Consider the following 14,173-nt stretch of genomic DNA (forward strand, 5'->3'; position numbering starts at 1 on the left):
TTTTTGCAGCTTACCCATAGGCAATTGGACAGTTGCCTGATGGCTGTCAGCTGGAGACTCGCTAATGTCCTGGGGTTTGTGGCAGCTTGAGGGCTCTATACCAGCTAGGAGGCAGAGGCTGGTAGGAAGCAAGGATATTTCAAGACTGCTGGCCAAAATTTTAAACACTATGTGATGATTTTAGGATGCCTCACATTTTGGGCATCCTGCCTGAGACACCTTAAAGAGCCTGGTTTTCAGAAAGTGCTGAGAGCCCAGCCCAGAGCACCTTCCTGCACCCCAAACCCCTCATCCCCAGTGTTAGAGGGCTTATTCCTTCATCCACTCACTTCCCTGGTCCTTCTCGCATGAACAGAGAGCAGCAGTACCCAAAGTCAGAAAGTGCAAACAATTCAATGTTTATTGGGGTGAACTTCCAGCAAGCATGATTTCAGTTTCCTTCCTCAGTGTCCCCCTTCCCATCTCTGACACCATGGAACCTTGCCTGTGTCCCTGTTCCCATACCCATTCCTCCCCCAGCCCCACCCCTTTAGCAAAACATGATTCCAATTCCCCCACCCCCATTCCCTCCCTTTACTTCCTGATTGACTGCAGACTATATAGTAAAACTGCTTAGCTATACCTCAACCAATCATTTTACTGAAATTTAATTAACCAATCCTAACATATTGTACATGATTATCTAACCAATTATATCCCACCACCTTAATTGGTTTACACCCAATAAAATTAATTATACAGCAGACAGAAACAATCACAGAACCAGACAGAGATTATACAGACAAAGAATAGGTAAGTGGATACTACAGTGATAGAACAATACAGAAATGAGGATTTTACACCTCAGCTATTGATAAGTGAGTCTTGACAGACAAGATACTACCAAACTAAGTTTTCTTTAAATCTTTTAGGCCCTTCCCTTTCTCTGGGGGTGATAGGCATTATCAGGACAGGATTGTATTCCTAACAGCCCAATAGCACCTTATTTCAATGTGACTAGTTTGGAATGTAAGGATGTGATCATACACTTCCCAGCTAATGGCTGCCTCTGCTGCTTAGCCGAAGGCCTTAGTCTAAGGCCTGGTCTACACTAAGTGTTTAAACTGGTTTTAGGAGCATAAAACCGATTTAACGCCACACCCGTCCACACTGAGAGGCCCTTTATATCGATATAAAGGGCTCTTTAAACCGGTTTCTGTACTCCTCCCTAATGAGAGGAGTAGCGCTAGTATCGGAATTACCATATCGGATTAGGGTTAGTGTGGCCGCAGATAGACAGTATTGGCCTCCGGGTGGTATCCCACAGTGCACCACTGACCGCTCTGGACAGCAATCTGATCTCAGATGCAGTGGCCAGGTAGACAGGAAAAGCCCCGCGAACTTTTGAATATTTCCAGTTTGCCCAGCGTGGAGCTCCGATCAGCACGTGTGGCGATACAGTTAAAAATCAAAATAAAGAAAGAGCTCCAGCATGGACCATGCGGATGTGATCGCTGTAAGGGCAGGCAAATCTGTTCTATCAGCGCTCCGTTACAGAAGACGAAATTCAAAATCATTTTTTAAAAATCTCCAGACAGACGCAATAGCAGGGACTCAGCGCACTGCTGCGTGACAAGCATAACGGAAAGCCAAAGAATCAAATGGACGCTCATGGACTGGAGGACTCAAGCTATCCCACAGTTCCTGCAGTCTCCGAAAAGCATTTGCATTCTTGGCTGAGCTCCAAATGCTTCTAGGGTCAAACACAGTGTCCGCGGTGGGTCAGGGCATAGCTCGGCAATTTACGCACCCCCCCACCCACCCTCAGAAGTGAAAGGGAAAACAATCCTCTCTTGACTCTTTTACATGTCACCCTATCTTTACTGAATGCTGCAGATAGACGCGATGCTGTAGCACTCAGCACCAACATCCTCACTCCCCCCCACCATGGGTGGCTGATGGTGCAATATGGCTGGTAACCGTCCTCATCATCAGCCTTATGGTGCAGTGCAAAAGGACTGGTAACCATGCCGACTAGCATCAGTGAGGTCAATCAAGGGCGCCTGCCCCTAATTTTTCCTGGTAGATGGTGCAGTATGGCTGGTAACCGTCTTCATCATAGCAACAGGGGGCTGAGCTCCATCAGCCCCCACCCTTCATGTGTAAAGAAAAGATTCAATTGCCCCTGGACTAGCAGCGGGATGCTGGGCTCCTCTCCTACACACTGCTTAATGTCCTGTCTGGACTATCATAGCAGCTGGAGGCTGCCTTCCACTCATTTCTCACTAACAAGTCACTGTGTCATCACACAAGTGGGGGGACAATGCTACGGTAGCCCAGGAAGGCTGGGGGGAGAACGGAATCAACAGGTGGGGTTGTTGCAGGAGCAACCCCCTGTGAATAGCATACAGCTCATAATTTCTGCAGGATCTGACACAGAGCAGCTGTGCTCTCTGGTTCTATGATACAGTGGTTCTCTAATACAGTTGCCCCATATTCTAGGCAGGACTGATTCTATTTTTAGATACCAAAAAGGAGGGATTGACTCTGGGAGTCATTCCCAATTTTGGCTTTTGCGCCCCTGGCTGATCTCAGCCAGGGGCACTTATGACAGCAGCAAATAGTGCAGTGCAAAAGGACTGGTAGCCACAATCATCTTATTACCAATTTATGGTATGGTAGATGGTACAATATGGCTGGTAACCATCTCTGCTGTCATGCAAAAGCAAAAGCATGCTGCTGTGTAGCGCTGCTGAATCGCCTCTGTCAGCGGCATCTAGTACACATATGGTGACAGTCACAAAAGGCAAAACAGACTCCATGATTGCCATGCTATGGCATCTGCCAGGGCAATCCAGGGAAAAAAGGCGCGAAATGCTTGTCTGCCGTTGCTTTCCCAGAGGAAGGAGTGACTGACGACATTTACCCAGAACCACCCGCGACAATGATTTTTGCCCCATCAGGCACTGGGATCTCAACCTGGAAATTCCAAGGGGCGGGGGAGGCTGCGGGAACTATGGGATAGCTACGGAATAGCTACCCACAGTGCAACGCTCCAGAAATTTACGCTAGCCTCGGACCGTGGATGCACACCACTGATGTAATGTGTTTTAGTGTGGCCGCGTGCACTCGATTTTATACAATCTGTTTTGCTAAATCGGTTTATGTAAATTCGGAATAATCCCGTAGTGTAGACGTACCCTAAGAAAAGGGCCTCAGACTGTCACAGTAAGAGAAGGCCCTTACACAGCAGACAGTGATTTTGATTCTTTCTTTTAAACCTCTATAACTAGCTACATGCTTACAAATACACCTACATTCTTAAAGTATAGGCCTTTGCAGACAGGCCTGAATATCTATATCCTAACACCCAGCCCAACCCCAGAGACTATACCCCCAGCTTGGACCCCTCACCCCCTCCTGCATTCCTACCCCAGGCCGGAGACCCCTCCCGTACCCTGAACTCCTCATTTCTGGCCCCGCCCCAGAGCCTGCACTCCCACACAGAGCCTGCACTCCAACCCCCAATTTCATGAGCATTCATGGCCCACCATACAATTTCCATATCCAGATATGGCCCTCAGGCCAAAAAGTTTGCCCACCCCTGGTGTAGACAAACCCTTCCCTTGCTCCAGTGCCTTTACACTGGGTCAAAGAGCCAGAATGACTCAAAATCCCTCAGATGCAGCAAAGGCTGGCCACATTTTGGGAGATGCTGGAGATGAGAGGGGTGCCGGGAGGCCTGGATTGTAGCATGTGGGGCTACGGCAATCCGGGCAGTGCTGTGACCCATAGGCAGTCAATGACATGCTGCCATAACTTACACTGGCCCCAAGGGCTGTTTGTGTTACGTCAGGGCCTGCTGAGCATCCCAGAATTGGGAGAGCATACAAATGACTTAAAGCCACCATATTCACCTTCCTCCATGGGCTCTGAGTGCTGTGTTGTGCTGCACAGAATCTCACCCATGAAGAGTAATGATGGAAAATAGACTTTTGTTTGGCAGTTAGCTGAATGGAGATCTTTGGCCTTGTTGTATATCTGTTACCAAGGGCCTCATCAGAATAATTTGTTCCCACCATCATTGGCTTCTGTGCATCTTAACAATGAATTAGAGTGCAACGATTAGAATGCAATGTTAGAATGTGTTGCACGCATCTGACTGGAAAACAGAAACACTTGGCCTGAGGTGTTTGGTCAGGCATCGTTTCATTTTCTTAGTAGTTGTATTTATCTAAAATCCCCCAAGGAAACATGATGCTATTTTATTACTGGTGATTAATTATTATTAATAAAACATAGTTCTACTGTGCCTTTTATCAATAGATCAGAAAGAACTTTACAGGGATGAGTATCATGCTCACATTAAAGGTGGGAAAATGAGGTGCAGAAAAATGAAGTGATCTGTTCAAGTCAGTGGCAGAGCTGGGAATGGAGCCTAGATCTCCTGACTTCCAGTTATATGTCCTATCTGCTGGACCTCACTGCTTCTTTTGTGTCTTATTTCAACTCCTTGTACAGCTGCTCAAGAAAGTGGCAGTACTTGGGGATGGATTTTCAGGTACCCACCAGGCAGAAATTCCTTGGTATCCACAAATGCTTGTAATATTGATGCCCTTATGCCAACCCAAGTAGACCCATCAATGCAGGACTTAAACAAAACTCATGCTCCCTTTCCTCTACTTTATTTCAAAGGGCCTGCTGTCGCAATCACACACACACACACAACCTTTATGAGGAGCAAACAAAAGCAGTGGAGGGTACTTCCATGTTAATCCAGGTGTAGCATGTAAAGGCCCAAAGTGCATAAATACAAGTCCATGCACAGTAATATTCTTACCCAATATATCTGGTTGCTTGTTTATGCAGGTTACACGAGACTTCTTGAATTTCAGAAGGAGGATGGCTCTTACGGAGCATTCAAAACAACTCCCAGCAGTACATGGTAGTGTATGAGTCATAATCCGCCTTAGTTGTTGTTTTATATTCTATAATGCCAGTGTTGTCACACATAGTGCATCAGAAATTTAGTTCTTGGCTTTTGGGGCCAAATTGTCAAATTGCGCCCATATACTTGAGTGCATCTAATATGTACACAGATAAATTAGCTACATAGACAGCATGTGGGCAGGCTTCACACATGCACAATGGGTATTTGTAAATATATGGATGCAAGTCTGTGTGCCTAAACTTTGATTCTTTGGCTTTTTATGGCCAAATAGTTTTTATTATTAATAAAGTGAGACTTTTTTTCTGAACAACTTTCAGTGAACAGCTAATGCTGATGTAATTACGTGGGCATGTGCAAGCATTGTTTAATAAGAAGTGCAAACACCTGGGCGGACACTTGTATATATGTTTAATACTGCTTATACTGGCAGGGGTGAAAGTAATATGAAATACTTACTGGTAAGGGGGCCCAGCTCTGGGCCTCAAGTGGAAAGGGCGAGGCCTCAAGCAGAAGGGGCAGGACTGGGGGATCAGCCTCCCCCAGCCAGCCCATCTGCACTGTCTGGCCCGCGCCACCCGGAGCTCCGGTGGCAATTTAAAAGGGCCCAGGGCTCCTGACCGAGGGGGCAAAAGGGGCAGCAATGTTAAAGTGCTTTAACATCAGCTGCGTATGGGCTAGTACCAGCTTCTTACGGGTACACCATACCAACCCGTACCGGCCCACTTTCACCCCTGTATATTGGTTTAATTTAAACTCATCAATGCAAGAAGAGTATAAACACAGGGGGTTGTCTGGTATAACTAAAGCAATAGAAATTCACACTGCTAGTTAAACCAATGCAACTTGGTGTGTAAAACAGGCTTCATTGTACATGAGGCTGTCTCTGTCTTTCTCTCTATCTTTTTGTGTATCTATCTCTATCTTTTACACTCATGAAAAACCAGTGTCAGAAGAGAACTGGGCCCAGTGTGGTAGTGAGTAGTGGTGTACCCTAAGGTATGAATTGCACTGAGATTCTTCAGTCTTTCTGGATGCCTTGTATACACCGCTACCTCTATATAACACGACCCGATATAACACGAATTCAGATATAACGCAATAAAGCAGTGCTCCGGGGAGGCGGGACTGCGCACTCCGGTGGATCAAAGCAAGTACAATATAACGTGGTTTCAACTATAACGCGGTAAGATTTTTTGGCTCATGAGGACAGCGTTATATCGAGGTAGAGGTGTATCTTTAGGCATTGCCCCATAACTACCATTGACTGGTCAACGTTATACATAGCAGTAGCTTGTGCAAAATTGTATCAGAATCTTCTGATGTACTAATTAGGGCTGTCGATTAATCGCAGTTAACTCACACAATAAACTCAAAAAAATTAATCACGATGAATCACAGTTTTAATCACAATAGAATCTCTACTGGAGCCCTGGCACATAAATACCTAGCAATGCCAGCTGCAACCGTGCCATGTGAACACCTCTTTTCATTTTCAGGTGACATTGTAAATAAGAAGAGGGCACATTATCTCCTGCAAATGTAAACAAACTTGTTTGTCTGAGCGATTGGCTGAACAAGGAGTAGGAGTGAGTGGACTTGCAGGCTCTAAAGTTTTACAGTTTTATTTTTGAGTGCACTGTAGACTTTGTATTCTGCATTGTAATTGAAATCAACATATTTGAAAATATAGAAAACATCCAAAAATATTTAAATAAATGGTGTTCTATTATTGTTTAACAGAGCAATTAATCATGATTAATTTTTTAATTGCGTGATTAATCGTGATTAACTTTCTTAATTGCTTGACAACCCTAGTACTAATTCGTGTTAGCAAACCACAAATATCAATGACTTTAGAAAATGAAACCAGTTTATTTTATACAGGCTAACTGCATTCATTGCTAAAGTGCTCACAAGGTGCAGAAAATACATCAGTGTCGAAGACCGTTACATACACAAAGCTGTTTCCTACTTGCTTGGACAACAGCAGGCGGATGGCTCATTCCGTGACCCTCACCCAGTGATGGACAGACTTATGCAGGTTGGTCACTGAAAATGATAAGAACCTGTTCCCATACGGGCCAGATTCTCAAATGCTGTAAATCGGTGTCACTCTATTGAAATCCTTGGGACTATACCAGCTGATGATGTGGCCATGTGTTTTATTTTGTTTTGTTTTGTTTCCCCCTGATTCTGGACTTTTATCTTTTGCTTCCCGTATAATTGTGTGTGGGGAGGGAAAAATCAACAGCTCTTGCAGCAAAATATTTTTAACTCTTTAAAAGGATGAGTATTTGAGGCAGACTGGGGAGGAATTAAGACTTTTTCTAAAGGCAGAGGGTGCAGAGAAAAACCGCAAAATGAGTCAAAACGCCTCACAGTGAGAGACTCAAGGAACTCAATCAGTTCAGTTTATTAAGAAGAGCAAGTAGTGATTCCATTACAGTGTATAAGTACCTTCATCGGGAGAAGATACCAGTTACTAAAGGGCTCTATAATCTAGCAGAAAAAGACATAAAAAAAACCAATGGCTGCAAGCTGAAGCCAGACAAATTCAAATTAGGGATACAGCACACATTTTTAAACCAGGACTGTGATAAACCATTGAGACAAACTACCAAGGGAAGTGGTGGATTCTCATCTTTTGATGTCCTCACATCAAGACAGGATGCCTTCCTGGAAGCTGTGCTTTAGACAAGTTTACTCAGTAAAGGAGTAAATGGGGAACATGTAAAGGCCTGTGTTATAGAAGGTTAGAGTAGAGGATCCAATTGTCTTTTTTTACTTTAAAAGCTATGAATCTATGAATGAAAAAAATACTTATACAATAGAAAAAAAAAGTGTGGCTGGGAGAATGGAGAAGGATGTTAGGTGGGTGTATTAGCAACAAATGTGTGACCGTGTGGTGTTGTTTATTTTTCATACAAAGAAATAAAATTAGATTTGCTCAATTGAATAATAAAACAAATGCATGCTTTAGAAGCTTTCCCATGATTAACCTTCTAGGGTGGAGTTGGGAAAGCTGAAGAACATTTGGCTTTGACAGCCTTTATAACCATCGCTATGCAGGAGGCCTTGAAGGCTTTCGATGACTCTAAGTCTTCTGAGGTGGTAAGAAGCCTGCTTTTCTTTTCTCCTTAAATCTTTCATTTTCTTTTTACGGGCATTTGTTTTGTGCTGGCATGTGTGCTGCGCTCGGTTTAGCGGCATAGAGATTCCTGAGCATGTCCTTGGCCTCATCTTCACTATTGAGGCTGCATTTCCATTGTGGCACCACCCTTACACTTATTGGGCCAGATTCAACTCAAATTTCTGTTGGGAGAAATACAGTCACAGCACCCCAGTGGCCACAAGTCTGCTGGGCTGGTGCAGTGCAAAACAACCACAACCTTTCCTCCACTGTGGGGAGACTGCAGTTCCCCAAAAGCACAAAGGGCAGGCTAATGTGACTAGAGGACACATTGATTCCATGCATCCCCTTGGCTGCCTCTACTAGCAAGTTTCTTTGAAGCCCCTAGCAGATTTTAAAGCTACCAGAGGGAAGGTAGGTGGCAGCATCAGTGCTTGCTCTCATTGGGGTGAATCCTTTCTATAGTGCAAGAGGAACAGTGGGCCCAGGGAAATGTGATTTTACACCAGTTAGGGGAACCAGGCCATTGTCAGTGGTGTGCTTATGATACTTTGCTTTTCTATAGCTCCTTTCATCTGAAGATCTCACATTTAAATGCATTAGTCCTCACAATGCCCCTGTGAGGATGGAAGTGCTGTTATCCATTAAACAGATGGGTAAACTTGGAAGCCCGCACTATAAATACTGTTACAAAATGAAGCCAGGACTAAAAGCCATGTCCTTTGAGCTTCAAACACAATAATTATTCTATAATCCATGGTCAGGTAATAAAATCATGGTTCTAGGTAGAAGCAGGAACAGAGAAATATAGTAATAGCCAGACTGAACAGTGGCCAGCACTAGATGCTTCAGTGGAAGGTGAAAGAAACCTCCTAACTCTAATAATTAGAGACTGGCTTAACCCTTGAATCATAAATTTTAATCTCTCTCCCAGAGCCTATGTTAGAATCAACTATTATACCTCTGTATAGTCTTGTTATCCATATTGATGCCCAATCCCTTTTTTAATCTTGCTATGTTTTTGGCTACCATGACATACTGTAGCAATGAATTCCACAGTTTAATTGGCATTATGTGAAAATGTATTTCTTTTCATTTGTCTTGAATTTGACCCTAGTGATACTAAATAATTAATAATGATTAATACCCCAGATCCTGAGGTCCACATTCAGGCAAACTCCCACTTTTGTCTGAGAAAGGACTAAGTAAAAATTGAATAATAAACTCAGGATTTGGCCAAACAATGCTGTTTAGCACTTATCCGGCACTTTAAAAATTCAGTGCATTGGACAAACATTCATCTTGAAGTATCTTGTTATTGCACACATTACTGCCTGCATCGTCTTCGAAGCCTTCCTCTCCCAGAAAATTAGGATCTGGTGCCACAACAATTGCAATCAGATGATAAAGGTGCCTCCTCTTCTCCCCCAGAAATCAGCTGTATGTGGCAGGGAGTCTCTGATGAGAATTTTGTACTCCTTGTAAATGGAGCAATTGCAACTCAAATAGCCCATCTCTTTTAGCATAGGCCAGCCAGTGCTCATATCAGAAATCATTTTATTCCCTGCCAAAATCTTCAACAAATATAATTGTTTTGCATTATTCTTAACCACAGTTATTAGGGACACCTCACTCCCATTCAATTTAATTTCGAAATAGCTGCATTGTGTTGTTATAATTCATTGGAACTCAAATCAGTGTTACCTTTTGCATTGGTTTTGTACCACCCTCCAAACTGATCCATATTTATTTCCACAGAAACGAGGCATTGAGAAAGCTGTCACTTATGTGCATCAAGAACTCTCACCTCAGCTGAACTTCTACTCAGTTGCAATCTCTGCCTATGCTCTGGCTCTTGTGAAACACAATAGCTCAGAAGCCAAACGAGCAGGACAGATTTTAAGAGAAATTTCTACACTTGATGCAGGTACTAATAATTATTCTTACAATGGTGATTCGATTTATAAAGCACTCTTCCCAGTCAAAGTCCTTGCGTGCTGTTGCAACATAATTAAAAACAAGATCAGGTGCAACAAGGCCAACGTGATTAAATGTAGGTAGTATGCAGATTATTAATTCTAGACCTATTGGAATAATAATTCTACCTTTAAGCTATCCCCAGAAACAATCTTAGCACTGCACTGAGTTGGCATTGCATACCTTGGGATCAGTACTCTATAACAACTGGGTCAGTACATTGTGATCAAGGCACTATAATGGCTGGGATAAGTCAAAACTCTGTTTGGAATCGGGCTTTTTAATAACCTTTGCTTCCTATATCGTCAGAGTGGTGGTGGCTGTCTTTCTTGGGTGCAATCATTACTATGAAATAAATTACCTATATTGAGCTAAATTGAAGCAATTTTTGGAAAATACCTTCCCCGGATTGATTCAAGACTGATTCATTGTTTCAGCAATGCAACATCGCTACTGGGGAAATGGTGAAGATGCAGTTTCTATAGAAGCTACCGCTTACGCATTACTTCAGACATTACGCCAGAAGGATATCGAGTATGCAGAACCTATTGCTACGTGGTTAACAGAAAAAAGGAAATATGGTGGCGGATACTGTTCTACACAGGTATCTGGCTTTCAGGCTCAATGGAGTGTGTGGGGGGAAAGTACTGTAAAATACCCTTATAAGCCCTTCCAATAAATATGGAAAGATAAATATTTCTATGGGTCCAACCAGGCAGCCTTTTACAGCAGGTCAGGATCATAATGTTATGGGGTGAAACTGGATTTTCCATTGGTAGAAAGTTGCTTATTTTGATTGAAGCCCACAGTGAGCCAAGTCCCGAGGTCCTTAAGTAAACCCCTGAGAATTTGGCCCTCAGGAAGGAACAATATGGATTAGTGAGGGTTCCATGACTTCAGTGGAGCTACGAAGATTTATACCCATGGGGATCTGGTCCAAAATGTTGATAGAAGAATATGGAAAATAAGGTGAATGGATTGAAGGGGGTGAGCGGACATGTGGAGACTTCAAAGAGAGAACCTCAAAGGAACAGAGATCTAAAAGGGAGACATCCGAATGAGGAGTTACTTACAAGGAGAGGCATGTGACTAGAGCACTTTGCTATTGCTGAAAGACTCCAGTGTGGCTGGTGTTCATTTGTATTTCAATCTCACACAGGATACAGTGGTGGCCCTGGAAGCTTTGTCACAGTATAGCATACAGACTATAGAAAGCGATCCCACCATTCTGAATCTTGCATTAAACCTACCTGGAAGGCACAAAAAGCACTATTTTAACCTGAATAGTAACAATGTCCAGATTCAGGAAGAACTACAGGTACTCAACCCTTTATTGTTCTAAGTTGTGATATTTCCTAGTTTGAGAACAGAAGGAATGTTTTCATTTCTCAGCAACCTTGATGTACTTTGGTTGCAGCCATTTTTCTGTGTAATAATAATATTTAGCACTTATAGGCACCTTTCTGCCTCTCCCAGATTTTCAGATTGCTGCTTTCCCTCCAATGGGAAGGACCACTGCAGTCCTCTGTCCATTCAGGGTCATCTTAGGGGAGGGAAGAGGCAAGATATGTCCTTTGCTCTGACCCACAATGCAATGGGGCCTGGAAAAATGATTCCTACTCCTGCTGCAGTGATCACTTTAGTGAGGTAGGAGAAGACATGCCCCATAGTTCCTTGAATGACAGTTAGGGAACTGTTACAACCCTGCACTAAGGTGGGGGAACCCCTATTGTCCCTCACTCATGGCAAACAGGGAAAACCTTCTAACATGGTGCAGGTTGCCCAGGTCCCAGACAACAAGCAAGACTCTCAGGAATCACAGGAAAAAGACAACGTGAATAGTGGCCAAAGTGTTAAATGTCTACTGTTTGGTTTGGTTTGCAGTTTGACCTCGGAAGCAAAGTTGAAGTGACGGTAAAGGGCCAAGGAAATGGGACGCTGAGTGTAAGATGGAGCTTGAAAACTTATAAGTTTCATTTTATTTTTCTCTTTCAAAAAGAAAACGGTACTAATTCACATCTGCAGGGGCCTGCCCCACCATCACTTCCAATTACACACAGTGCAGAAAGGAACCTCAGGCAGCCTCACCCCTTCTCAGATCCTGCCTAACAGTAACTAAGCAAAGCAATCAATACCCCATAATGCCTAAGACCCTGTCCTTATGCATCTCTGCTCTCCCCCAAATCCCTGGAAAATAGATGCAGAGAGCCCTGAAGGTCACAGATTTTGTCTGTTTTGGACCCAGCTACAGGGAAAAATTCCAAAGTCTATGGAGCCTCATGGAGAACTGCCTATTAGCTATTAATTACACTTAAATTACTTCAGTTTGCGCACCTCCACTGAGCGCTGCTGGTAGGGGACGGGGAGGGGGTGTTTGAAGTGGGTATAGGGTGACCAGATGTCCCGATTTTATAGGGACAGTTCCGATTTTTGGGTCTTTTTCTTATATAGGCTCCTATTACCCCCCACCCCCATCCTGATTTTTCACATTTGCTGTCTGGTCACCCTAAGTGGGTAGGTCCCAGGCCATTTAGGTCTTTGAATATTGTTCATCAGTCTGTCATTGTTGTATCCACTACAGTCATCAGGAGATAATCTGTAGCTATAACTACATTATGAGCTATGGGTGTGATTCCCCTGCTCATGCACACAGACTCATGATAGTTCTTATTGAGCTATCACAAGTATCACAAGCAGGGTAGCTGCTATAGCACTGGTAGCTGCATCGGAGGCATGGCTGAGTCATACCAAGTACAAACCTGCCTGAAACTAGTTTCTGTGGAATCTCTCTTACTCTCCCTGATCAGATGTAACTTCCAGTATGTGCAGAATCAGATGAATTGCTGCAGACCTGTTTGGTTAAATTCTTTGTTATTTAAAGGAGCTTTTAGAGTGTTCTCTTTTTTTTCAGATACAAAAAATATATTATTCTGTTGAGATGGAGAACACCACATGTAATGACTTGATTCTGGAAGTTGAAATGGAAGGCAACGTCAAATATTCAAGTAAGTGAAAAGAAAACAGAGTAACTGTTTTTAATGGTGGCAAATTTGGCTAAACCCTGATAGTATCCTATGACTTTTTAGCTGATTAGATTTGGGAAAGAAGAAAGATATATACTATAGTGCCTTCAGGACAAGTTGTATTTTTATTACATGTAGGGTATTTAATTGGTAATATTTTAAGAATTGTTTTATAAGACCCCAGTTGACTTTTTGGAGGGTGCTTAATAAATATACTTATGTTATTATTATTAGTTATTATTAGAGAGCAAGGGTGGCCTTCTTGGCCAAATGACTTAATATCTCTGTGTATCATGGTTCCTGCCCAAAAAGAGTTAATATTTCCTGTGTCTGTCTTTTAGCTATTTATTATACTGAAATCACTACAGCTGGAGCACCTCCACTGAGTGCTGTCTGTCTCTTCTCCTTAGATTGTTAGCTCTTTGGGGCAGGAATTGTCTTTGTGTATTTACAGATGGGGTCCCAAGCTCAGCCGGGACCTCTAGGTGCTACTCTCATATAAATTAAAAATAATGGTGATTATTGCAGGCATTTCTTTTAAGCTTTAATTTCAAAGATAGATGAGATAATGAGACTGAGGAAAATGAAGTTTAGAAAAGCAGTGGAGGTGGCAGGAGTCAGCACTGATCCCTCACAAAGTGCAAAGAGGAGAGCAATCAGCAAGCTTTTCATCCCAGTCTGACAGGGTCTGATTGCGTCTAACACCTCCAGGTGCTCTGGATGCTGAGGAAGAGGACTATGATTATGGGGAGGACCATGAGACGGAAACCAGAAGAGATGAGCCCATGAGCCAGATAGAATGGTTTGACATCCGCAGTAGAAGAAAGAGAGAGGTGCCTGTTCCCGGTAAAACAGAATCATTACGATACAAAGTCTGCGTCAGGTAGGTTCGGGACTAGGTTAACTCTATTAGTGAGATTACACTCTTTTGGTTAGGAAGTCTTGGTCTTATACATCTTTCTGCCATCTGTTGTCTTTCTGGAAGCACACGTTCAAATCCCAGCATGGTGGCTCAGCTCTTTGTCTTCCAAGACAGTAAAGCTGATTTCCATGCAGTGTATGGGGTATGAGCCATTCACACCAGATCTTAAGCACCAAGCTCCTGTCTGCTCT

The 14,173-nt window shown here is 43.2% G+C and overlaps 1 protein-coding gene across 1 annotated transcript in view; it reads left to right on the forward strand.

Moving 5' to 3' along the window:
• Nucleotides 1-14,173, forward strand: part of LOC120391193 (complement C4-like) — a 93,901-nt gene that overhangs the window by 55,735 nt on the left and 23,993 nt on the right. Inside the window, exons 25-33 of the mRNA XM_039514656.1 lie at nt 4,849-4,924; nt 6,815-6,971; nt 7,937-8,041; nt 9,819-9,987; nt 10,475-10,641; nt 11,197-11,355; nt 11,922-11,981; nt 12,949-13,042; nt 13,772-13,943. Coding sequence (XP_039370590.1) covers nt 4,849-4,924; nt 6,815-6,971; nt 7,937-8,041; nt 9,819-9,987; nt 10,475-10,641; nt 11,197-11,355; nt 11,922-11,981; nt 12,949-13,042; nt 13,772-13,943 — 1,159 coding nt within the window. The remainder of the gene's footprint in view (nt 1-4,848; nt 4,925-6,814; nt 6,972-7,936; nt 8,042-9,818; nt 9,988-10,474; nt 10,642-11,196; nt 11,356-11,921; nt 11,982-12,948; nt 13,043-13,771; nt 13,944-14,173) is intronic.

Source organism: Mauremys reevesii, linkage group 1 (assembly GCF_016161935.1).
Source record: "Mauremys reevesii isolate NIE-2019 linkage group 1, ASM1616193v1, whole genome shotgun sequence".
NCBI classification, from domain to species: domain Eukaryota; kingdom Metazoa; phylum Chordata; order Testudines; family Geoemydidae; genus Mauremys; species Mauremys reevesii.